The sequence below is a fragment of the Conger conger genome, chromosome 2, assembly GCF_963514075.1.
Source record: "Conger conger chromosome 2, fConCon1.1, whole genome shotgun sequence".
Classification (NCBI taxonomy): domain Eukaryota; kingdom Metazoa; phylum Chordata; class Actinopteri; order Anguilliformes; family Congridae; genus Conger; species Conger conger.
Genome location: NC_083761.1, coordinates 51,876,178 through 51,903,516, shown reverse-complemented (window position 1 = coordinate 51,903,516; position 27,339 = coordinate 51,876,178). Strand labels below are relative to the sequence as shown.

Sequence of the window (27,339 nt, the reverse complement as noted above, 5' to 3'; positions counted from 1 at the left end):
TCGGTGATGATATTTTATATACTGTATATATGTTATATAAAATACATATTTGAGCATAGTCATATTTAGGCATCAGTGTGCGTGCTTGTCTTAATTTGCTCATACTGAATTTGTGTGCTCATTTACATGGTGAACTTACTGTCGGGACTTCAGTCAAAAGTGATATTAACCTATGGGGACCGCACCCACATTTGACTAGCAGGTTTTCTCACCTTCAGGCATAAAACAGAGAGCTGCTGTTGTCTCTGGAGAATATATTGTACCATATCATTTTCATCAGTACCGATACAAATGCAATGCGAAGTAAAGGTTAAGCAATTTTATAACCATACTGTTTGAAGCAAGCTGTCCAACAACTTTTTTTTAGAGGTGTTGTAATACATTGCGAGCATATCAAGCTTTAAATACTGATATGTGTACCTATCAAGCCAATAAAAGCCAAGTTCATTTCTTCAAGATATTTAGCACAGGTGTCTGGCATTTAGGCGAGGACAACATTTTTATAATTTCCATACTTTTTTTAAATGAGATCAGGATATACAAAATATGTGAAAAATCTGGACTGGGTTTAGTGAGTGTACTGTACCGTTTAAGCTCCGGTGTTCTGAATATACCTACAACTTTTATTTATTCATGTATTTATGTATGTATGAATTAAAGTTCTTTTTAAACATCCATGACCAAACCCATGTAGTCTTCCTCAGGGTCGGGGGGGAGGTTCATCTGGAGCCGGGACAAGAGGCTAGAATCATGAGAAGATTTGAAAACTTTTTAAAAAAAAATTTAAGTTAAGAAAGACTGTTCAATTATCCCATCCATCCATCCATCCATTATCTGAACCCGCTTATCCTGAACAGGGTCGCAGGGGGGCTGGAGCCTATCCCAGCATACATTGGGCGAAAGTCAGGAATACACCCTGGACAGGTCGCCAGTCCATCGCAGGGCACACACACCATTCACTCACACACTCACACACTCACACACTCATACACTCATACCTACGGGCAATTTACACTCTCCAATCAGCCTAACATGCATGTCTTTGGACTGTGGGAGGAAACCGGAGTACTCGGAGGAAACCCACGCAGACACGGGGAGAACATGCAAACTCCGCACAGAGAGGCCCCGGCCGACAGGGATTCAAACCTAGGACCTCCTTGCTGTGAGGCGGCAGTGCTACCCACTGCACCATCCGTGCCGCCTTTCAATTATCCCCTTACTTATTAAAAAGTGTTCAGGCTAAATTCCAGGAAATAGTGGGATATAGAGAAAGGCTCATTGAACAACATTTTTGGAGAAAATAAGCCAGAGCCATATTGTGCCTGTTTTCTGGATTCTGAACAAATTGAGTTTTATCTGTCACCTTTCTAAAACGCCAATTTAACCAGTGGGCTAGTATAGTTTGATCACTTGATGCTTCTGTTCTTGCCTCAGAAATTTTCTAACAGTAAGTATCACTCATTTGTAAATGGGATCTCCTAACCCTTTGCCTTGAAAATCTCTTTTACTGTAACTGCATGTAATCTCTACATAATTAATTTGGGGAATGAAGGCAAATAATCATAGTGGTTGGGCACATTATAGCCTGAGGTTTAAACTAGTTAGTGAAATAGCCAGGCAAAGAAGCAGATCAGAAGCGTGAGGCAGTGCCTCCAGGACCTCAGATTGCATAATTGTATGAGCATGAACCAGGGGAAAGTTGGGGCTGGCATAGCATGTGAACTCAGGGTGGGGAAAGAGGCAAAAGCTCAGAGGAAGAAAAAAGAAATGGAGATGGGTTAGATACTACATAAATATGATATGTGAAAGGCATGCTATGCAGAACTTTTACCTTGAAGATAGTATAAAATAAACATACTCAGTCATTACTATGTTAAACTGGCAACCTGTGTCTGTGTTCACCCAATACCTTGCTTGTCTACTTGAATTTGTTATTCTGAAAACTGCCTTGGCCTTTTTTTATTTTTGTTTCTGGGGCACGTAGAAACAGCGTCTGAAATGTGCATTAGTGTTCTCCAGTGGGTTTGTAGCATTTTCTCCAGGATTAGCTAAGTATCATTTGTTTGTGCTGTTTCTAAATAAGTTTAGTAGTCACTGTAGTGTGATTCTGTTGTTAGTTACTATAAGTGGTGTTTATTTAGACTGCAGTGAAACTGGCTTTTGTGTTTATTTCTCCACTGGCTGGCAGGCCACAGCTTTTGTTTTAGGGGGAGCCAATAGTTTGCACCCTGTTCCGGGTATAATTACTGGCACAGCTGAGCTCACTTCTGTGTGCATTAATGTTCTCCAGTGGGTTTCTGTGATTCAGTGTCAGCTAGTTATTTAAGCGATTGTGTCACGCACCAGCGGCAGCCTCGTCTACTTGCCTCCTCGTACAAAGTCACAGGCGTACATCTATGGGTGTCCATCGAGGCTGTCTGAGAGCCTGATGATTGATTTTGTTTTTCCTGCCTGTCCTCACTTCAGTGCGTAGGACTCCTCTTGTCCACTCTACTTCCCTCTCCATGTGTTTCCTTCCCATTCCTGTCCTCTCTCCTCTCCCCGGGTCCCAGTCAGGTAGGAGGTTTGCTTCCCGCCAGCATGGCCGGAATATCTCTAACCTGATCTGGTGTTGATCTCTATGTGGGCTGGTGTCCGCTGGAACTGCCAGTCCACCGTCCAGAAAGCAGACTTTATATCAGCCTATGCCTCCCACCTCAACCTTGACTTTCTTGCCTTAACAGAAACGTGGCTCTCACAAGAGAACACAGCCACCCCAGCTGCCCTTTCCTCTGCCTTCTCTTTTTCCCACACACCCAGAACCTCTGGCAGAGGAGGTGGCACAGGTCTCCTAATCTCATCCTCATGGAGATCTAGTGTCTTCTCCTCATCCTTCTCCTTCTCCACTTTTGAATTTCATGTGGTTTCTGTTACGTTCCCATGCAAACTCTTTATTATTGTTGTTTATCGCCCTCCGGGTCCTCTGGGGAGCTTCTTGGATGATACAGACATCCTCCTTAGCTCCTCATCAGACAATGGCACTCCCCTGATCCTCCAGGGTGACTTCAACCTGAACTCAGAGTCCACCCAGTCTACCTTTCTCTCCCTCCTTTCTTCTTTTGACCTCACCCTCACACTTTCCCCTCCCACCCACAAAGCAGGCAACCTTCTTGACCTGGTCTTCACAAGGAGCTGCACAACAACCAACCTCTCTGTAACACCACTCCATATATCTGACCACTCCTTCATCTCTTTTTCTCATCCACTGTCCTCTAACACACATCCATCTCTCCCACCATCCACTGTCACCTGTTGGCATAACCTACGCCACCTGTCTACCTTCACCCTCTCGTCTGCAATCCTCTCCTCCCTACCATCTGTGGAGTCTTTCTCTCGACTGTCTACCGACGATGTTGCTACAACCCTCATGTCCTCCCTCTCATCTTCCTTTGACTCTCTGTGTCCCCTCACCACCAAATTAGCCCCGGGCCCCCCCCCCCCCCCAGTCCTCACATCCCACCGCCAAACCACCTGTCCTCTTGACCCCATCCACTCTCCCCTTCTACAATCTATCTCTAATGACATTCTCCCTTTTCTCTCCTCTCTAATGAACACCGCCCTCTCTTCCGGCACCATGCCCTCTTCCCTGAAGAGGGCCAGAGTCACACCCCTGCTCAAAAAAGCTACTCTTGACCCCTCTGCTCTGAACAACTTCCCTTTCTCGCTAGAACTCTGGAACGGGCGGTCTGCTCCCAACTGTCCACTTACAATGGGGGAAATAAGTATTGAACACATCAACATTTTGTCCAGTAAATGTATTTCCAATGAGCCTATTCAAGTGAAATTTGCACCAGACTTTGGTATTAACTCAACCACCACAGCAAGGAAAGGCAAGGAACCAGCTGAAAACTAATAACTAATAACTAATAACATAACTAATTAGGAGGCAACTCTACCTCCAATCTGTGCTAATTAATGTCAGCTGGGTTAGAATATATTGATGGGCTATAAAGGGGTTTTTTTTGTTACCAAGGTGCCACACAAGAAACATCTAATGATGGGTAAAAGTAAAGAGCTCTCGCAACCAGATTGTTGCAAAACATGAAAATGGAATTGGCTACAGACGTATTTCACAACTTCTGAATCTTCCAGTAAGCACCATTGGGGGCATTATCCGTAAGTGGAAGCAACATCACTCCACCAACAACCGACCACCCACAGGAGCCCCTCGCAAGATTTCTGATCAGGGAGTCAGAAGGATACTTAGAAGAGTAGCCAAAGAGCCAAGGACCACTAGGAAAGAGCTCCAGAAAGACTTGGAGGCAGCAGGTACAATTGTGACAGAAAGGACAGTAGGCAATGCACTCCACCGCCATGGCCTCTGTGCACGCTCAGCCCGCAAGACTCCACTACTGAAAAAAAGACATGTTGAAGCTCGTTTAAAGTTTGCCAAACAACATTTGGACAAGCCAGTGAACTACTGGGAGCATGTACTCTGGTCAGATGAGACCAAAATTGAACTTTTTGGCTGTCACACAACACACCATGTTTGGAGGAGAAATGGCACTGCACATCACCAGAATAACACTATACCAACAGTGAAGTTTGGAGGTGGAAGTATCATGGTGTGGGGCTGTTTCTCTTCTCGTGGTACTGGCAGACTTCATATCATTGAAGGAACAATGAATGGAGCCATGTACAGAGAGATTCTTGAGATGAACCTGCTGCCATCCACCAGGATGCTGAGGATGAGACGTGGGTGGACCTTCCAGCAGGACAACGATCCAAAGCATACAGCAAAGGAAACTCGCAATTGGTTTCAGAGAAAGAAAATCAACTTGTTGGAATGGTCCAGTCAATCACCTGACTTAAACCCAATTGAACATTTGTGGAAGCATCTGAAGATCCAGATTCACAAGAGGGCCCCCCGCAATCTTAAAGATTTAAAGACAATCTGTGTAGAGGAATGGGCCAAAATCACACCTGAATACTGCGGGCGATTAGTTACTTCATACAGAAAGTGCCTTGAAGCTGTCATTACAAACAAAGGCTTCTTCATTAAGTATTGAATTAATTTCAGTTAGTGTGTTCAATACTTTTTTCCGATGTCATTCCACTTTATTATACATAACTTTATTTACATATGGACTTTAATGTTTCGATTTTTTGAGTTAATACCGAAGTCTGGTGCAAATTTCACTTGAATGGCCTCATTGGAAATAAATTTACTGGACAAAATGTTGATGTGTTCTATACTTATTTCCCCCATTGTATCTTCTCCAGAACAATCTCCACAATCCCAGCCAGTCTGGCTTCAAGAGTGGCCACTCCACTGAGACCACCCTGCTCGCGGTCACTGAGGCACTCCACTCTGCTAAAGCTAAATCCCCCTCCTCTGTCCTCATCTTCCTCGACCTGTCGGCCGCCTTCAATACAGTCAACCATGAGATTCTGCTCTCATTACTGACTGGGATGGGTGTCACAGGATCTGCACTGACATGGTTTTCCTCCTACCTCTCTGGGCGTTCCTACCAGGTGACTTGGAGGGGCTCAGTCTCTGACCCCCACCCCCTACAAACTGGAGTCCTGCAGGGCTCAGTTCTTGGTCCTCTCCTCTTCTCTCTATATACCATGTCTCTTGGTTCTCTTATCTCTTCCCATGGCTTTTCTTACCATTCCTTTCTCACATTCTTTCTTTCCTTAACCCCCCAATACCCAGGTCACCACACAGATCTCTGCCTGCTTGGCTGATATCTCTGCGTGGATGACTTCCCACCACCTGAAGCTTAACCTTGCCAAGTCTGAGCTTCTCTACACCCCTGCTAAGTCCTCTCTGACAATAGACCTCTCACTGATTGTTGAGGACTTTGTAGTATCCTCCTCCCATATGGACAAGAATCTTGGGATGACTCTTGATAACCGCCTCACCCTGGCTCCAAATGTGTCCTCCACTGCCAGAACCTGCAGGTTCTTCCTCTACAATATACGCCGTATGCGTCATCTCCTGACGGCGAAAGCCACCCAGCTCCTAGTCCAGGCGTTTGTCATTTCCCATCATTACTGCAACACCCTCCTAGCCGGTCTCCCAGCTTGTGCCATCAAGCCCCCCCAGCTGGTCCAGAATGCTGCAGCCCGCCTGATCACCAGTCAGCCCAGGTCGGCTCATGGCACCCCACTCCTCATTGGCTTCCACTGGCTTCTTATTGCTGCACGCATCCACTTCAAGGCCCTAGTGTTGGCATTTCAGGCTGCTAAGGGGACTGCCCCACCTTATATCCAATCCTTAATCACTCCCTACTCCCCAGCTAGACCAGCTCTGGTCGCCTTATGGTTCCCTCACTACTTTTCTGTTGTGGTCTAACCCCCCCCCATTTATAACACTGTGTTCCAACATGCCCCGGCTTTGCTAGTTGTACAGCTTGCAAGTGACGTGTGAAAACTATACTGCCTTATATCCCACAAGACAGTGATATAAATGACATATATTCAGAGTCTGTGGCATCTACACATCATCAGTTAATCAAAAAATAATACTTTGGTGAAAGAATTCCATGGTGCCAAACACAAATCTCTTGATGAAGTTTTCAAACTCTCCTGCCACTCATGTTGCAATAATGCATACATAAGTGAAAATCATTTTTTCGCAAATGCAACTATGTTCCAACATGCCCCATGTTAGTTTGTGCCCAGGTCTCCCTTACTGTACACAGAACAGCTAGAAAAGAGCATATATGTACAGGATGTCACACTACATGGAGCAGAGGAGCCAGAAGCAGACAGGGGTGTGGAAAAATTGCAAACAGAGCGGAAAAAACCCCCCCCAAAAAAACAGGGGGTCAGTCCACACAAGCAAAGGTACCAAAGCTGATCCAAAAGAAGAGTACAAAAAGCAGGCAGGGGTCATAAACAAGAAAAAACAGAAAACAAAAACCGACTGGACAGAATGCCGCAAGGGCTTAGGCTCGGGCTCGGGCTCGGGCTCGGGCTCAAGGGGGCTAGAACTGGGGGGGAAGCAATACAAGGGCTCGGGACTCAACAACAGGACAAGACGAACTAGCCAGGTGCTACTGAAAAGGACAGGTATAAATACACAGGGGAATGAGACAAACTAGGCGGGGCATGGGAGTGAGGGTGGTCTAACAATTAAACATCAGGTGAGACACAGGGTAAAGGGTAATGATACAATAACGAGGGGGAAAAACGCAGACTGGATTCACAAAGACACACATGTAAAATAAACGGCTGCGGACTAGGGAGTAATCAGGAGATGTAGTGATAAGGAGAGACAAACTAAGCAAGTAATCTGTGATAGAATAGGGAGGCAGAGTTACAGAACAGAATTGAATAATGGCAGGCATTTATATAGCGCCTTTATCCAAAGCGCTGTACAATTGATGCTTCTCATTCACCCATTCATACACACACTCACACACCGACGGCGATTGGCTGCCATGCAAGGCGCCGACCAACTCACCAGGAGCATTTGGGGGTTAGGTGTCTTGCTCAGGGACACTTCGACACAGCCCGGGCGGGGGATCGAACCGGCAACCCTCCGACTGCCGGACGACTGCTCTTACTGCCTGAGCCGTGTCGCCCCACACATAGCCTACTCACTCTTGCTAACATGGTATAAGAAAACGCAGAGCCCTCCGTCATAGCCTACAATAAATTCACAAGTGAAGCACTAGGAACCTCGCTCCCTCTCCCTTCCCCACTGCACCATACAAAATAAAACCCTGGTGCAATTACAGCTTCAAGTTTTTTCAGGTAAGTCTCCACAAGCTTAGCAAAACTGGATTTGGGTAGTTTATCCCATACTCTCAAACTCAGTCAGATTGGATGGGAAGCGTCTGTGAACTGCCTTTTCAACTGTCTCCACAGTGTTCTGTGGAGTTTAAGTCTGGGGTTGGACACTGGGCCCCTCAAGGACAGTCAGAGACTTGGCCCGAAGCCATTACAGCATTGTCTTGGCTGTATGATTCAGGCCATTGTTGTGCTGAAAGGTGAACCATCACCCCAGTCTGAGGTCGCATGCACTCTGGAGCAGGTTTTCTTCAAGGAACACTCTGTATTTGGCTGTACTTACCCTTCCCGCAATTCCGACCAGTCTCCCTGTCCCTGCCGCTGAGAAGCACCCAGATAGCATGATGCTGCCACCACCAGGTAATAGCGGGAGGTATTAGCCAGGTAATGAGCTGTGCCCGGTGTCCGCCAGTCATAGTGCTTGGAGTCCAGCATATTTATACACTGTCTGTTACACTCTGGATAGAGCTGAAAATATATGTAAAACAAAAAAAACTGCATTTTATTTACCCTCTCAACTGCTATAATGTCTTCTGTGTTTTGTCAGCATTAAGTGATTATTCAACATATCAACTTCACTGGGGTGAATCTGTGGTTTTGGTGTGAACTCCATAGAGTGAATAAGGTGTGGGTTATACTCAGGCTTTCAGCAAACTGGGGTGAACCTCTGGTTTATGTGTGAACTAATCAAGTTCTTAAATGTTTGGCCAGAGTTTTTGAAAGCAAATGTGTCATGGTTAATTTACTTCCTGTTCATAGTGAAATCGGCATGGTGGGTTTTGTACAGACGACCGGTGTGAAGGCATGGGAGTAAAATATTGGTCGATGGAGTAGAGCAAGCCTCCCTGAGACCTGATATGTGCTCAGAGAGAGAGCAGATAGTGTATTTCATTGAGTTAACAATGCTATTGAGGAAGTGTTTGAGAGGAAGAAGCTATAACGGAGCAAGCGTATGTGAGACCTGTGGAAATCCATACAGGACCGGTGGCACTGAGCATGCATTAATGGTGCCAGTGGGGTTATCACAACCTTAGCTACTGCGGAGGTCCGTGTGATACTGGCAGCCTGTTCATGGTGTGTACTACTGTTTGGCATGATCGTTGTTCAGTGCATTGGTGGGTTGAATGATTAGTGTATTGGGGGTGTTCGGGGGGCTTCAGAACAATGGACCCAGTTGCGAACTCCAATAAAAGTATTGAAATTAGGGCATGATATAACAGGTAAAGGTTGATAGCTGGCAAACAGAATGTAGCTGCCAAGGCAATTCGCCGTCGATAATCCAGGCAAGAGTTTGTTAACTGGACAAACAGATACAACAAAGGAAATCCAAAACATAGTCGTGGTCACAGGCAGAAGTTCAAGAAGGCAGTTTAAACAGGCAGATAAACAGAAACAAAATCCAAAAACACAAACCGCAGTGTTTCCTGCAATGGTTTATAGTTAAGGAGGGCCGCCTGAACAAAAAATGTCCCCACCTTAACTAATGTTGGATTGAAAAATGAAAATCGGTAAAAAAATAAAAAATTGGTGTTGCAAGGTGACGTCAAACAGCGGAATCTGCTGGATGAAAATAACATTGGGCAGTTTGTCATTCAATCATTGTCAAATGGGACCAACTTCGAGGTTTACTCCATAAAATACCAGCATAACCTGCCTAATATTTCGTCTGTTTCTCAACATTTATCAGTAAACTAGTGGCTAGTAAGAGTAGGCAAATTCAACTTTATCTCGCTTTGTAAGGAGAGATGGCAGATAAAATCAGTCCAAAATATCAGGCTTCTTCCAGCCACGAACAAGCCGAACAAGCAGACCAACTTCCCCATCTTCCTCACTACTTCCACTGCTTCCTCCATCCCCGCTTGATATCACACAAACCTGAACATTGACTGACTGGGTAGAATCCAGAGTGGTATACAAACAAAAATATGAACAAAAGAGTGTGGTATACAAACTCTGGCTAGCTTTAGAAAACGGAACATGATGAGTAGAACATTATTTATTTTCACATAATATGATCGTGAATGGGAATTATTAAGCTACATTATAATATTCCACAAAGACCCATTCAAATAACTGCACATGTATGTATACTGTACATATTTATTTATATACATTTTATTTAAAAAAATATATACAGTGGTGTGAAAAAGTGTTTGCCCCATGTTTGTCACACTTAAATGTTTCAGATCATCAAACAAATTTAAATATTAGTCAAAGACAACACAAGTAAACACAAAATGCAGTTTTTAAATGAAGGTTTTTATTATTAAGGGAGAAAAAAAATCCAAACCTACATGGCCCTGTGTGAAAAAGTGATTGCTGATAGTGAGATCTATCAGTCTGGAAAAGGTTATAAAGCCATTTCTAAAGCTTTGGGACTCCAGCGAACCACAGTGAGAGACATTATCCACAAATGGCGAAAACATGGAACAGTGGTGAACCTTCCCAGGAGTGGCCGGTCGACCAAAATTACCCCAAGAGCGCAGCGACAACTCATCCAAGAGGTCACAAAAGATCCCACAACAACATCCAAAGAACTGCAGGCCTCACTTGCCTCAGTTAAGGTCAGTGTTCATGACTCCACCATAAGAAAGAGACAGGGCAAAAATGGCCTGCATGGCAGAGTTCCAAGACAAAAACCACTGCTGAGCAAAAGGAACATTAAGGCTCGTCTCAATTTTGCCAGAAAACATCTTGATGATCCCCAAGACTTTTGGGAAAATACTCTGTGGTCTGACGAGACAAAAGTTGAACTTATATATGGTGGTGGTAGTGTGATGCTCTGGGGCTGTTTTGCTGCTTCAGGACCTGGAAGACTTGCTGTGATAAATGGAACCATGAATTCTGCTGTCTACCAAAAAATCCTGAAGGAGAATGTCCAGCCATCTGTTTGTGACCTCAAGCTGAAACGAACCTGGGTTCTGCAGCAGGACAATGATCCAAAACACACCAGCAAGTCCACCTCTGAATGGCTGAAGAAAAACAAAATGAAGACTTTGGAGTGACCTAGTCAAAGTCCTGACCTGAATCCTATTGAGATGCTGTGGCATGACCTTAAAAAGGCGGTTCATGCTCGAAAACCCTCCAATGTGGCTGAATTACAACAATTCTGCAAAGATGAGTGGGCCAAAATTCCTCCACAGCGCTGTAAGAGTTGCTGCTAAGGGTGGCCCAACCAGTTATTAGGTTTAGGGGGCAATCACTTTTTCACACAGGGCCATGTAGGTTTGGATTTTTTTTCTCCCTTAATAATAAAAACCTTCATTTAAAAACTGCATTTTGTGTTTACTTGTGTTGTCTTTGACTAATATTTAAATTTGTTTGATCTGAAACATTTAAGTGTGACAAACATGCAAAAAAATAAGAAATCAGGAAGGGGGCAAACACTTTTTCACACCACTGTATATATATATATATACTACAATGTGAGATATTTTATATTTAATTTTAGTAATATACTGTATAGGCTGTTTTAAATGTTAAGTCATTGTGTTATTAGGGATGTTTTGCAGAATATGAAGGAGCAGAGGGTTAAACATAGCCCCATGTATATATGGCCCCTCTCAATGGCCATTCGTATACACTGAAAAAAATGACTTGTAGAATTTACTTAAAAAAATCTTTGTAACAAATTGCACTAAAAACAAATAAGTAACTGTAATGCTGGAATATCAAGTACAACATAATTGCCAACATCAAGTAAAATGTGCTTGCTACTAGCCGTAACATTTGTGAAAATATTGAGTACATGTTACTTAATTATGTCCATTCAGGAACATCATGGTCATCAAAATATTAAGTAAATTGTACATGTCTATAATATTTAGTGCCATGAACTGAATAAGTAGATTTTACTATATTTTTTCAGTTTCAATTACTCAGTAGTATTACCTTGTTTTACTCAATAAAATTATGTAAATATTCCTTTTTTTCTTCTGATGTTACCAAATGGCAAATTTCACAGACCACAAGATTCAAGTTTAATGCAAATAAACATTTATTTTGTTAAGACAAGTAAAAACAAAAATGTTAGGGAGGCAGTCAACTGTTCAAGTGGCCAAACATAATCAAAAAGTGCAAATACCACTGATGTTGTGCAAAGAATGCATACATTCTGAAGAAAGACTGTAGTGAAATTAAAGACTGCAGTGAATCGCAGGGCTTGTAATTGGTGAAAGTGTTCACACCTGGTCACCAAACTAACCATTTGGAAGATTCCAAATGGTTAGTTTGGTGACCAGGTGTGAACACTTGTGTATGTGAGAATGTGTGAGTGTGTGCTTGAATGTGTGTTTGAGAGCAATTCTGACTTTAAGGCTTGTTAACCTGCCAGAGCTAGATGATAGACATAACCCAAACAAATTTTTTTTAACAATCAGTAAAATTTACATATTTGCCACTCCTACCCAATATTCGTTGTGTCAATATTTTCTTGCTCTTAACAGACAAATCCTCAAATCTGAAGTAAAGATTGGTGCTTTACAACAGTGCAATCACAACATAACACAAATAAATGGGAAACTGAAAAAACTTCCAACAACTGGTTGGTCAGGTCAAAGTTCTCTACTCAATGTGCAATAGTGTGTGTGTGTGTTTGTGTATTACCTGTGTATGTTGAGTGAGTGAGAGAGCGAGAAAGCAAGATAGAGAGCATGTGTGAGTGTGTACTTGAATGCGTGCGTGCGTGCGTGTGTGTGTGTGTGTGTGTGTGTGGGGGGGGAGGGGGGAGGGGTGGTGGTGTGTGTGTTTAAGAGAGCAATTTTGACTTTAAGGCTTGTACTTTTGGGGACAGCTTCATCCCATCCAGTTCCAGGAAAAGTTTCTGAAACACCTCAAAAGTGTAATGCAGTGTTTGGGGGTATGCAAGGTTGAGGGCATAGATCAGTCCCATCAATAATGTGCAGGCTTTAGCGACGTTTCCACATCCATGCAACACTTCCGTGCCTTCAAGAATGATGGACACATCAACTGGATCCTCTTCAGAAGCACCATGGGCGACCAAGATCTTCAGGACGTGTTCAGTAGCATCACTGCGGTGGTCCTCCTGCATACAAGAAAAGGCGACAATTCTATTGAGAAAAACAAAATTTATTAATTCATAGACTTTATTGCCTGAGAGTAAATCCTATTTAGTTGACTGAGCTGTGAACTAAACATGTCTAAGCAGAAGGTTTACACCACAACAAATTGGAATGATTGCCTTCCTGGAGAGCAAAGCAAATAGCACTCACTGTGCTGGAGATACTGCTCATTGGTTGATTTAAAAACAAACAAACCTCAACACCAAGTACTAGGACTAGGACTAGAGTCACCTGAGGGTTTGGTTGATTTAAATGTTTGACTACTGGGGGCACATTTAGTCCCAGGGAACCCTATGGCCGCATCTTGGTTTTAGTGATTATACATGTACCTGACAATCTTCAAAAAGATGCTCTCCCTCCTCGCCGAGGTACAGAATGAGGCTGCGGATAACAGTTTCCCGTCTCATCTCAATGCTTTGGTTCTGTAAACAAATAGAAGGCTGTGTGAGTGAGAAAGTCAGAGGAAAAGGTTCATCTTCCTGCAAAACTAAAAAAATAAATGAATAAAAAATAAACACACCTTACTCAGTTTAAAGAGGAAAGGCCTCAGTTTGGTCCCCACTACACCCCCCTTGGCCTTCATCAGGGTTAGAAGCTTGGGTGTGTAGGCATCAAGTCTGTAGATGAAGCTCTGCTCCAGGGAAATTGTGGTAATTCTGCGGAATTCCTCTTTTATCTGCATTTATAAAAATCACAAAAACAAAATTCAAACTGATTTGAATAATCTGGTTCAAAATGAAAGGAGTGCAAATTAAGAAGAGAAAATTAAAACCTTAAGACATTCATGATGGAATGATTAATTAGAACCATTGTTACTGCCCAATGGAGCAGGTAATATTTCCATGGGTCTAGATTCACCTACCCCATCTTCACAAAACAATGCAGGCCATCGTTCTCTGAAGTCAGCCGCTGCTGGAGTTCCACTCACAACCTCAAGCCTTCGCATGGAGAATGTTTTAGACATTTTTTCTTCAATCACCTTGTTGTTATTCTTCTTCTTTACCTCATTGAGAAGTTCCTGTCTCTCCATCTCCAGACTGTTGCTAGTTTCTCCACTTGGATGTGGAGGAAGGTAGTTAACCTCTGCTTTCTTCGGTCTCTTGCAATTTTTTGCCGGATTTCGCTCACCCGGGGATTTCCTTTTCAAGGAGTTGACATCGAGCTCAGGACAAGGTACTTCACGCCTTTTCATTTTGCTACAGTAATTAGCCACCTTCCAAGTAAGACGCTGCTGCCACCCATAGATGCCTGAAAATGATGTTTTAGGCTCCCTAAGGCATGGATGCTTTTTTAACAGAGCTTCTACAACAGCCAGTTTTTGAAGACCAGTGGGATAAGCAGTGTAGCAGAAAATGGTGTCAGCAAGTTTGTCCAGTATGCTCAAACTCAAGTTTGGATTGTTAAGGAGTGAGCCATTACTTTCATAAGCCTTATTTCCTACTTGAAGGAGCATTTCCACGTCATATGAAAAGGTGGGAATGACAAAATTAGTTGGCCATGGTTCTGATCGACACTCTGGGGACTGTGGTGAAATGATGGTGTCCGCTGAGCTAACTGCAGAACTGTCATCCTGGAAAGACTGATCCTGTGGCACTGGAGAGGAAGCAACTGACACGTTGATGGGAGTCACTGGAGAGGAAGCAAATGACTCGTTGCTGGGAGTCACTGGAGAGGAAGCAAATGACTCGTTGCTGGGAGTCAATGTGAGAATAACAGACTCTTCTGTTCTAACTAGTTTGATTGTGTCTTTGTCCTTAACCAAATCTGTTGACGTTAGAGTGAAGAATTGGTTATCAAATTCTTTGTCCATGTACATAACAGTAAAGCTCCCTTGGAGTTGAAAATGATCCTGTGCAGCTGCTAAAAGTTCATCTACAGTGCTGGGAACTCCACCTGGTAGGATTAACTTGTGAACTTGAGTTTCTTCTATAACAACACGTAGTTGAGTTGGGGCAGACATGTCAGCTATGGGCAAGCACAACTAAAAGAAAACACAAAGAACAAAGATATGATTCAATATGACAAGAGCAAATATTCAATCTAGCCACAATATTCTATGATTAAAGCATCATGGGCTGTGGTGGTGAAGAGGTTAAGGAACCCGGTTAACATGCCAGTAACCACAGAAAGTCAGGGGTTTGAATCCCGCTGTCACCATTGTGCCCTTGAGCAAGGCACTTCAAATCCAGATTGCTCTAGGGGAGACTGGCCCTGAAATAATTAGAGGGCATGACCTCTCTGCAATTGCAAATTGCATCTCTAGTTGATCATTGTAAGTTGCTTTGGACAAAAGTGTCATCTGCTAAATGCTTTTAACAGATAGACAAGCAAATCATAGACCATTGGTTCCCAAACTGGGACATTTTTCAGACAATATAAAATCTGGAATAAATGTATATCAAGGGAAGTTATTACATAACAATAAGGCACAAGCTTGATTCACACAATTTATACTTTACCTAGTTTGACAAGCAGATGTGGTGTTTGAGAGAAACCATACGATCGCCTTGCATTGCATACGTAGCCAATGGGTATGTGTCAATAAGTTGGGACTGCTCAATCACTTTGACTATACTTGTGGACTCCAACTTGAAACATCTAAAATGCTCAAGGTACCCTGCATTTTGCAACTTCAACACAAACACTAAGCGGTCACGAACTATGATGATTTGGAGTATTTCAGCAAAGTCGGGCAATCCACCATTGGAGCCATATACCAAGATCATGCCAACACCGTAACTGGTGCCCTGAAATTCTGCCTGGTTTGTCAAATGAACAGCTGTCTCTTCCGGGAATTTCTGTGATAGGAATTCTTGTATATTCTCATTTACAATCTCTAATGGAACTCTTGACATCTTAGACACAGAGACGGAAGGTTTTTTGACATTTGAATCATGTAGATGGTATGCGATCATGGATTGGTGTTTTCTTGCCATAGACTTCAAAACATTACGGAAGCAGTTAGTCTGTCTCACTATCTTCTTAAAGAAGCTATGCTTAGCTTCAAATCTCATCGTCCATAAGGACACTAGCGGACCAAATGCTTTAATGAGCTGCGGATAATGCTCTACAAAATGGTGTTTCGGAATCAGTCTCTCTTGCGGAAAAACACTGCTAAATCTATGTCTATGCTCAGCAATCAGGCTATCTAGGTGACCAATGCTTTCATCTGTGTGGGTAGGTGACATAACCAAGGCAACAACATCTTTGAGTGTCATCAACAACTGCCAGGCTTGTTCCTCTTCTGGTACTTTGGTGCCAATCATAAATGGAAGCAGTCTCAGTAAGCACCAATTTTCAGTTGCGTTACCACCAATGGTTTTACGGGAGGCAAAGCTTAGTGGTATACCTTGGGGACAATTTGTACAGTCTTTCCACTTATAAGGGAACTCTTTGATGATTCTGTTGAGCTCTTCGAAAGTAAAATATTTCTTCTTTATCAAAACACCTAGGCACAGAGCTAATTCAACAGGTACAATACCCTCAAGTAAGTCATGTAGTGCATCAGGTGGGTAACCTGTTGTTACATGAAAATGATTTAATTTTTGAGTAATTGCACACTGTCTTTTTACTCCGTGACTATGGGTGTTACTAGCCAATGCTGCTTCAATGTCCACCTGATGTTGCCGTTTTGTTCTACTAGGGAATGCTCCTGCCCTAACTTCAAGTTCCTGGAACTGGGATCGTTGTCCGACACAAAACCTACAACTGTACGACCCACTAAAACTTTCAACAAATCCCCCAACTGAGTGGGCACCAAGGTTATCAGCAATGACAGAAAATACAGTGCCCTTTATGATTTTCCCTGAACAGGGTACAAAAATACCATCTACTTCAAAGCTTTTCAAATCGCTCAATAATGGCTCTAGCACTTTGGAATAACCAAATTCCTTAACGTCACCTGCCTTGCACAAAACGGCTAGGTAAATTGATGATAATGTAGACCTCAAAACTGATGGAATATCAGCAAACACCCAGTAGACACCTGTCACCTTGTGCTTCTTACGAGAGGTTCCTAAAGGGTTACATATTTCAAAATCATCACAGTAGAGAAGAAGTGAAAGTCTTAACTCCTCTCCAGACAGAAATGTGTTTTCTTTAAAGTGGGAACCATCACGGAAACTAGTATACTGATTTGAAGAACCACAATGCCTTGCAATATTCAAAACCTTCTCCTGAATGTCACTATTTTTCAGAACATGCGACAAGCTTTGCAAAATTGGTATATATTGGAATGACTTTCCCGCTTTTGCATCAAGAATATATTCCAATGGTTCAACAACAGAGAAACGTTCCTTTACATAACAATTTCGCTTGTATGCTGTGCCAAGTGGACCTTCCTCACTAAAGGCTAAGGATTTAACTGACAAATGTGATCTACCAATTCTGTGATCACTAACTCTTCAACAATGCAGTCATGACTTTGTAATGTGTTACAGACAATGTTTTTGATAATGGGTGCGGATGCTGAACGAGTAATAAATTGAAGCTCCTCTACAATCTCATCTATACACCTATTAGGCACATTGAAAATGCAATCTAATTTAAGTAATAAGGACCCAAGCTTATCAACAATGACTTGAACTAAGTCTTCGCCCTCACTCACAAGCACTTCATCGGAGGGAACATCACTTCCATCTAAAAGGCAATTACCAACCTCTATTCTTTGATTTGAATATGTCTGAAATACGGTATGTTTAAAATCTTCAAGGCTGTGAGGATTGTGCTTTCTACTTTTATGTGACACAAAGGTTGAATATATATTAGTGCTGTAGTCACAACCCTTAAAAACACAATGAATAGTTTAAAACTTTTTCAGATGAGCTCCAAGGTGCTCAAAAAACTGCCTCTCAGTGTGAAAACTACATGAATTACATACAAGACATGAAAATGAATTAATTTGCCCTAACTCTTCTGTTTCTGTATGATCTCTAAACAAATGTGTACGAAGGGCCCCCCAACTTTTAAACAAACAAGGACAATCGGAGTACAGGCAGGGTAGTGACCGGCCTTGACCAGAGTGTAAATGTTTCAATCTATAATGCTTTAAGAGCTCCAACCGTTTTGATGCCCTGAAGATGCAATTTTTGCATGACCATCTCATACCATAAGCCTACGATTTCTCCCTCATTGAAACCCTTCGATCGGTCCTCCTCCTTATACCTCAACTGTCGACTGCACTGGCTCGTTCGAAAAATCTCCCTGTAAAACACAATTTTGGATAAAACTATTGATCTACAATGGTTAGCTACAATTTTATATTACATTGCAGAGTGAACAATGACAAATACTAACAACACCAATATTATTGTATCATACACATAAATGTATACTTGCCTCTGTATACACCGCCTCCCCCCCCCCGGCTCAACTTGCAGTATCTGATGTGACAACTGTTGAGAGAAGTACACATTAATAAGACTAACAAAACAAATTGATATTAACATATAACATTTCCATCCGATATTTGAGTAAAAGAAATGACTAGACTCACATATGTAGCTTTTTACTTGATTAATGTTCAATTAATTCCAATATACATCGAATGAAAACATAGAAAAAGTTTAAGGATCAGATTGCATTTTTGCTCACTTTTTTGGAGGCAGATACTGTTAGGTCAGTCACTCAACATTTAATTTTAATTTTTTGCTTAAACTAAGACCATCAAGAATGAAGTGAATGTTTACACAATCAAGTTTGTCACACTACCGAAAAATAGTTTAATTGGCCAGCCAAATTTCAACGACTTAAAAAAATATATTTAGTTCTAGTAGCTACTAGGCAAAAACCAGCAGCTGCTCTAAGATGCTCTAAACACACACCCCAAGTGAGCATGTTCAGCCACTCCAGTCTTTGAGCCAACTCTGTACAACATGCAAAACTCGCATGTTAGAGAGATAGTCGGTTAGGTGGGGTGAAATAAATATCAACCCGAAAAAATGTAACATTACAGTAACGTTTTCAGTAGGTAAATGTGGACGTCAGTGGAAATATCGTTAGGCTAGCGCGAGTTAACAAGTTCAGGCGAGTCATCACCAAACATTACCGCCAAAGTTTTGGAAAGTTATTTTTTTCCGACTGGAAGTAAGCCTTAAACCCTAACATACATATAGAAAACCGTTTTCGTTTTGAGTTGAGACAATGTAAATTAAACGTTATTGTGCTTTTAATCCAAATTACTGCAACTCACCTCTACAGACATTAACTTACAGACGTTAACCTAGCTAGCTAGTCTCGCTTGCTTCATGGCGATGGCGACACAACGACTGTTAACTACGAACAGCAGTGCTAACGTATTGCGTCGAGCAGACGATAATCAAACTATCAAAATGTAGCCTAGACGAACGCTTATACGATCACAAATATGAAACGGAAGGGCAATACTCACAAGTCTCGACTCTCGGCCACTGAAGCTTGCTCTCGACGCTTGCTCTCGACACTTGCAAAATGGCGATTCCGGACTTCATGGGTGACTTCGTGATTTTGCATTGTCCAACGGCGCATGCACGAATTCAAATGCGCCGCGCTGTTTTTTTCAGAATAAATGTTACTTAAAATGTTCAGGTGTTGGTGCAGTGACAATAAATCATTTAAATAGTAAGAGTAAATATCTAGTTAAAAATACTCTTCCAAGTCAAGTACGTTCATTACATGAATATGTTGTGTATGGTTTCATGTTTTTTACTAGTTCCTACTGAAACTTGATATTACAATGTAAGAATTTCTACTTTTGAATAAGTACATATTACAATGCCTAAAAGTCATTTTTTTCAGTGTAGGTCCCGTGTGCAAACTACAGACGTAATGCATTTGACTTGCTCATGAGTTCAAGCAATCATGCAGTCATTCTGTCTAAAAAAGTTATGCATGTACAGCAGTCAAGTCAATTTTGTATTTTTTATTTATTAATTTATTTAGAGTGCATGTTTATGTTCTGTAGTGGTGGCACGAATGGTGTAGTGGGTAGCACTGCCGCCTCACAGCAAGGAGGCCCTGTGTTTGAATCCCGGTTGGCCGGGGCCTCTCTGTGCAGAGTTTGCATGCTCTCCCCATGTTCAAGTGGGTTTCCTCCGGGTACTCCGGTTTCCTCCCACAGTCCAAAGACATGCAGGTTGATTAGGCTGATTGGAGAGTCTAAATTGCCTGTGGGTATGAGTGTGTGAGTGAATGGTGTGTGTGCCCTGCGATGGATTGGCGACCTGTCCAGGGTGTATTCCTGCCTTTTGCCCAATGTATGCTGGGATAGGCTACAGGCCCCCTGCGGCCCTGCTCAGGATAAGCGGGTTAAGATAATGCTTGTGGGTTACATCTGGTATAGGTTCTGGGAATGAAAAAAATAAATAAATATGTAAAATATAATATCTAAAATTGTATAGTATTTAGTATTTTAGTATTTAAATGTCTTAATGTTAAAGGACTTAACATCCTAAAGTATTTATTTTATAGGTATTCTCCTTTATTTAATATTAATATATATCCTTAATATTTCAGTGTATGAATTTATTGCACTGGGTTCAAAACTGGGTGTCACAAGCAGGAATGACTGAACCACGCTGTTGTTTTCATTCACCGGCACATAATGCATGACTACAGCCTACCATGATGTTGTTTGATATAGTTTATATCAGCGTAAACACAAGACTAAACACACATTAAGCATAACCAACAATAAATCTAAAGCTTATCTACAAGCTACTTTTTTGAAAGAGGTTGGATTGAAGCCATTGCCAGTATTTCAAAAGGTAGTGTAGGAGTGCATCAAGTAAATCTTGCCACAGGCTGGTTTAAAATGCTGTTACAATATGAACCTCTTCTCTAGTGTGCCAGGTCCAACAGTTGGGCTATCTTTGAGAAATGCTCTTGCACTTCTGACAGACCTAGAACTTCCAGGCCACTTTTGAGTCCCTGATTGTGGGAGAATGGGCTTCAGGGTACTTGGTTCGGCTCATACTAACATGATCTATTCAGGCAGCATGTTAGTGATGATGCTTTATTCTACTTTGAATTGGCCTGCTCTCTTATAGGGTGTGTCTGAATCCACATTTGTGAAATTTGGTTTTTCAGTTCAGTTGCATGCAGCCAATTTGCTTAGGTGTAAATGTTTCTGCTGCATTTGCTGTGTGCAGTTGTTTAACTGGTTACAGGCACTGATGTGGCGGACATCCTAGATACAGTAGGGGCCCCACCCTTACCTTTTACAAAATATGTACTGCATAGGCTCCCTGTCTATGTCTATCACCCAGTAGCTTTCAGTCAGCCTATGAGAATTACAAGTAAATGAACACTTATAGCTTATATCTTGTCCCGACTGTGGAGCTTCTCCACCCTAGCTCCCCAGTATATGAACAGCCTCCCCATCCCCAACAGTTCACTAGCTTCCCATTTTCTGCCAGTCTGTAGACTCATCTCTTCACTTTGTACCTTAACTAGTAGTTCCTGAAGTTATAGGTGTCTTGGCCTAACTACCTTGTGTACTGGATTTATGTTCATGGTCTTACAACCAATTATACACTCACTGAGCTACTTATTAAGTAGACCTGTACACCAGCTTGTTGATCCAAATATTTCATCAGGCCATCTTGTAGCAGCAACTAAATGCATAAAATCATGCAGACATGGACAAGAGGTTCATCTGTTTTTCAGACCAAATGTCAGAATGGGGAAGAAATGTGACTTTGACCATGGAATGATTTTTACGCTTTTTGACCTGGGATTTTTACGCACAACAGTCTCTGGAGTGAGAAGGTGTAAAAAACAAAAAACATCCAGTGAGCAGCAGTTCTACAGGCAAAAATGCCTTGTGAAAGAGAGAGGTCAGTGAAGAAGGGCCAGACTGGTCAAAGGTTTCAGGAAGGTGATGGTACTGCAAAGAACCACACATTACAACAGTGATATGCAGAAGAGCATCTCTGAACACGCAATGCGTCAAACCTCTAAATGGATAGGCAACAGCAGCAGAAGACCCATAAGTTTAAAAAATAATACCTATACCTAATATAGTGCTCACTGAGTGTATATGAATTTTACCTTATCTGACCTGTTTGGTTATTTGTTGTACGACCTTGATATTCACTGTTTTGTACATCACTTTGGATAAAAGCATCTGCTAAATAAAGTGTTATGTAATGTATAGCTAATCAGTTAATATCTAGTTCCATCTAAAAGCTACCCTCTTGGCTGGTAGGCCTGCAAATACAAAATCCACAGGAACATTTTAGGCAATGTATTTTACGCAAACATAGACACTGCCATTGTCCAACTCAAATGAAGGTTTCATGCCATGAAATCCTTTTAACTTTCTGCTTAAAACATCAGATATGAGATATGGATCTGAGTGCCTCAGATAAAGATCTGTTTGACTCCGTAAATGGCAGCTCAGCATGAAGACAACTTATTAGCTGAGTTCCCAGCCCAAATAATGTCATTCAGAAATGCTCTAAGATTGCACAACCCTGTTCTTTTATGACCAGTCCAAGTGTCCCCAATGTTGCTGCACCAAAATAGTTTTTTAATATTGCCTGCAACTGTTGCCACTGCTGGGGGATTTAACAGTCGTTAGTAGTGCCACATGCTCTCAATCTAGATTTAATGATACGATGAGATTTTGTGAAAAATAATGCGAAAAATAATGGAGACCTGCTTATATGAAGTTACAAAGTGTTGAAATTATAATCATGTTGCAGTATTGGTTTATTAATATAATATATGAAGTCTGCTAGAAGGCAGAGGCTATTGTGACACCACAGGCTTCCTTGTGCACACTGATATAGAGGTGTACCTAATTCAGTGGTCACTGGGTTTATCTAAACTCTGCCTGACACAGCTCATTTGCATATCAATAGCGGATTGACTGAACTGCTAGAGTGAGGCTAGAGTTTGAAGAAAGCTGCTCTCAAACAAACGCTCATAACTCAAAAGGTATACGGACTGCCCAAAAGCTATTAACATTGGGAAAATCAGTAACCTGTAGTGTAAAACAGAGTAATTGACAGTTTATAAAACTTGTAAAAAGAAATTCTACCACTGTAGAAACTGATCATACCACCATTCATTCCAATGGGACTTTTCCCCCTGGAAAACCTTCAATATCTCGGAAATGAATGGGAATAATAATAAATAAAGCTAAACAAAAACAGTAGTGTGTTGCTTCATGCTATCTAAAAAAGTACAGTTCCTGAAGAAACTGTCTGGGCTAGCTGAAAGCTAGATTGGCAGTAGTAATGGCAGCAAAAGTCAAATAGTCAATGTAGTAGTAGTAGTGTTAATTATCATAGTAGCAGCAGCAGTCTAAACCAGCATTGCAGTATTTTGCAAGGTGGTTGCTAAGGTCTTGCTAGGTGGTTTCTAGGGTGTTGCTAGGTATTCATAACAGTCAATCACTGTCATGGGGTGTTATTTCATAATGCAAGGCAATTGATTTAATGGAACTATAACAACCATATAAGCATGAATGTTTGAAGGTATAATAGGTAAGATTTTTGTGTTAAAACATTGTTACATGACTATTGTGAATCCCTTCCGATCATTGAAAAAGGCTCACTGACATGTTGACACACCCTCGTCTGGTTTCAAAATATAAAGTTGACAGCCCAACACTCTGTACCAAAACATTGTATAAATGTACAATAATTAAAGCACATTGGTTGAAAATTTGTTCTAATTGCCATAGCCAATGGTGTTTCAACATCAGCGCATTTACAGACAAGGGGCAGGGATAAACAGTGTTGTGGTTTGAAGGTGTTTGTTGCTGCTATTCCTTTCTTGACCGTTAGAAGTCCAAAATTACCTATTGTACCTTTAATGAAAGTCTATTAAGCCTATATAATAGGGGTGAGTGAGTAGTTTACTCATATCCGTTTCTGTATACAAATAAATCAATGAAATTACTTGTTACTCGTACTCCGAAGTGGGTGTGATGTAACCCAGAAGTTGTGTCATTTAAACAGTCCCCCGTACTACATCGCGATTTGCAGGAGGCTACATTGAAACCACGACTTTCACCTGAAGCACAACTACTACGGTTTTGCACTCTATTATAAATCTGAAATAAATCTTAATCTGGTTAATCTTAACATAAATTAAAAACTGAATTGTCTATAAAAAAAACGATGTGCGTGTGTGAACATAGAACACTGGCTGAACCTTATAATCTTGCACATTCATATCAGCACCCCTATCTGAGTTGCCATTGAATTTCAGTCGAGAAATAATAGCCTACAAGGGAGTTTTTTTAAATGAACGTGAATGAGAGAGATGTTTGTACTGTGTGTGTCTGTATGTGTGACTGTATGCAAGATTCAAGCTGAGGTAGGCTAATGATTCAGATCTCGCCAACCAAAAAAAGCCTGCTTATGAAATCAACGGTGCTACTGACAAACTGTCTGCAACTGATAAACAACGCATAAAATAAAATAATGTATGATTTGTATAATCAATCTTGAAGCCCACACCAACCTGTGCTGCCACTCACCCTGTTTCTATTGCAATCGATGCCGGTAAGCAGCTAGCTAATAAGGCAGTTTTCCCCACTTACATCAGTACGGTGACCACAAAATAAAAAATTGGCCTTTTATCCCGATTGGTAACTTTGTTTCAATCGCGCACCTACCAAACGCATCTAGTATAGGTATAAAAACTGATGGCCCTGCGTTTATTTGATGTAGACGCTCTGTCTGGAGAGTGAAGAAGACTAAACGGGCTTCCACAAAAGCACTGCACCAAATAACTAGGATAAATTCAGATCACAAACCCAGAGCAGCTGTTTTTACTTCAGTGCAGATAACAATTTTGGAAGGGTTCCGTCGTGCGCTTCGTAATTCACCCCCCTGAAGTAGCAATAGTTGAGTCGTAATAGCCTAAATGTAGCTTTACTAGATTATCCGGTTAGCTAGCTAATGTTAAACTGTTAAAACTGTCACAATGAGTAAACTACGGGCTGGTATAAAGCAGAATATAAATGCCCTAATAACGATTTCAATTTACACACCAGTGGTCAAAACACCGGAATAAACACTCAACACAAGTTTGAAAATAAGCTGACAATGTTTTGCTTTCTTCCGGATTCAACCAAAGATAACATGCCATCACCAACGTGCTTCACTTCTACCCAATATAACCCCTAATTCCAATCAAATTTCTAGTGAGATTGTCCCAAACAAGTGAGTAATCTTAGTCACGTTAACATCTTTGGTTTGACAAGATGACATCATATGGCTGCGACCATACCGTAAACTGTGGTTTTGCTTTTATTTTAGCATATCGTGGTTGATACAACCCTCAAATACATCATTTGTCACAGGTATTTGAAATATGGATCCTGTTTGTATCAGCACCACTATCCAGTTGCTTTGAATTTCAAATTTTAGCCTTGGTAGAAATAATGCCCTACAAAGGATTTCTGTTTTAAATGAACACAAATGAGTGAGCTGTGTGCTATGTACTGTTTGTGTGTGTGTCAGTAGCCTTGTAGCCTACCACCAAATCTCTCCAGCGAACAGCCTGCTGGTGAAAAAATAAACAGAGTAATAAAATCACTTAGGATTTGTAGTTATTTCCTTAATCTATCAGTACAAGTTCACACAGCAGTCTCTTGACGTGCATAAGAGAGGAGTGAGGAAAATGGCAGTCAGGCAGTCACTTTTACTTATCGAAGGGGAAGGAACCGGCGTATCATGAAACAGTGATAACTTCATATTACGCATTCATCCATGATGTACAGCTCAGCTCTCCGATTACAGATAATGAGTACTACACTCTTATTTGGAAAAAAGTCTATATTTGATTCAAGAATTCATATGAAACGAATACTCAGCTCACCCCAAGTTGATAGACTTAAAAGTGAAACTATAGCTGTCGAGACAGGCAAGAGTCTTGCCTAGCAAGCGGCTCCTGTATGTAAAGAGAGCACCCATTCACATATTTTGCCCTCGGTTTTACGTGGACACACATCTGAGTCAGTGGAAAGTAGTGTCTAACACAGAAAACATATTTAGTGTGCATGCAACAGGAAGCATTTTGAATCACGTTTGGACAAAATAACCGTCAAGATGCATGGACTGGATATAACTGAAGTGACTTCAAAGTAAGTACATTACCTATGGATGTTTTTTCTGACTGAATTATTCTGTGATCTCAGGTGCTGTTCTGAAAGCTAAAAGGGTGTCAAAGTGTCAAGTTTTCAGAGATCTGGCTTTGAACTGACGTTTCAAGCAGTAAGAACATTCCATTAGCCTAATTCAAGTTTTCGGGATTACTCCGTCTTTACTTCTTTTTCCTCTCCCAATGAGTGGAGTTAGGAATAGAAAAAGGAGCAAGGAAAAGAAAAGACTGGAGGAAAAAAAATTAGAATAAGATCTCTTCTGTATGTGTATCTGTTCAACCAACGATATTGTCTGTATCTGTATCTGTACTTGGAAGTTGGCATGGTTTAAACCGGAAGTGGGCAGAGCATTGTCAGGTAGCTGTTTGAATAATATATTGTATACGATAGCTTCTGAACCATTTGCAGTACATTTGCAGTAAAGTGCATTGTCAAACAAGATATTCAGTGTTGGTTGCCATTTCCGTAGGCCATTGTGGGGATTTTGCCATTCAACATTAAAATCAGCTGAGTTTTTTGCCAATGTTGGGAAGTTCTAAGTAGCAGGAACAGAATATGCAAATTTGGTGGAAAGTCAGGCCAAAAGGCCAGAAAAGTAAAAAACATAATAAGAAAAAAAGGAAATACTTTGGAAGTCACTGGGCATAGGCCAGCTGACAAGCAAACTGTCCCATTACTTTTGGTCCCCTTTCAGGGGACTATGTAAAAGGAATGTTATTCCTACACAGATCACCCAATGTGAGTACCCTGAAATTAAAGGTGACAGTCTGCACTTTAACCTCTGATGTTTCATTTCAAATCATGGAGCTGGAGAACAGAGGCAAAAGAACAGAGACTATACCACTGTCTAAAAATGTACGTACTACATTGTCTACATATATACAGTGGTCTCTGGAATTATTGGCACCTTTGATAAATGTGCACAAAAATACTGTAAACTCGAATACAATTATTGACATTAGCTGTATTTTCCAACACGTGTAATGTAGTGTGCTTTACCAATGATTCATAGAAAAAAGTTTTCTCAATTATTGGCACCCCTGGTTTAATACTTGCAAATACGTGCAAACACCACTGGCAAAGATTACAGCCGTGAGTACTGTATATGTTCCTGATTTAAACATCGTATGACAGCTTTTTTGTTTGGGGTGTCCTTTTGTGTTCCATCTATTACCCTTAAGATCTTGTATAGTACTTGAAAAAATGAACAGTCAGTGCAGATAGCCCATTAATCCACACATCCCTACTTTTATAACCATCAGGAAATAACTGTATGAGTATGTTATGAAGCAGTATTGGACTTCATCCACTCTATTACTATGGAATTGCCCACATGGTGGTGATATGGCACTGAACTGAAAAGGTAATTTAAAAATA

General features: G+C 41.4%; 1 protein-coding gene across 1 annotated transcript; it reads right to left on the bottom strand.

Annotated features, from left to right (window-relative positions):
• Positions 1 to 12,512: 12,512 nt before the first annotated feature.
• LOC133122658 (uncharacterized) lies at positions 12,513 to 14,049 on the bottom strand. Its single transcript, XM_061232740.1, has 4 exons — positions 13,726 to 14,049; positions 13,384 to 13,539; positions 13,193 to 13,285; positions 12,513 to 12,826 (listed from the first exon to the last, which is right to left on the bottom strand). Exons 1-4 carry the CDS (start codon positions 13,891 to 13,893, stop codon positions 12,530 to 12,532), a joined length of 714 nt encoding a protein of 237 aa, XP_061088724.1. The 5' UTR covers positions 13,894 to 14,049; the 3' UTR covers positions 12,513 to 12,529.
• Positions 14,050 to 27,339: the final 13,290 nt, after the last annotated feature.

Bases quoted from the DNA above. Each gene is read 5' to 3' on its own strand.
- LOC133122658 (XM_061232740.1), bottom strand. From the start codon at position 13,893: ATGGAGAGACAGGAACTTCTCAATGAGGTAAAGAAGAAGAATAACAAC. The intron at 13,540-13,725 runs GTAGGTGAATCT...TTATAAATGCAG, and splicing joins CATTGTTTTGTGAAGATGGG to ATAAAAGAGGAATTCCGCAG. The intron at 12,827-13,192 runs GTACATGTATAA...TCTTGTATGCAG, and splicing joins ATCTTTTTGAAGATTGTCAG to GAGGACCACCGCAGTGATGC.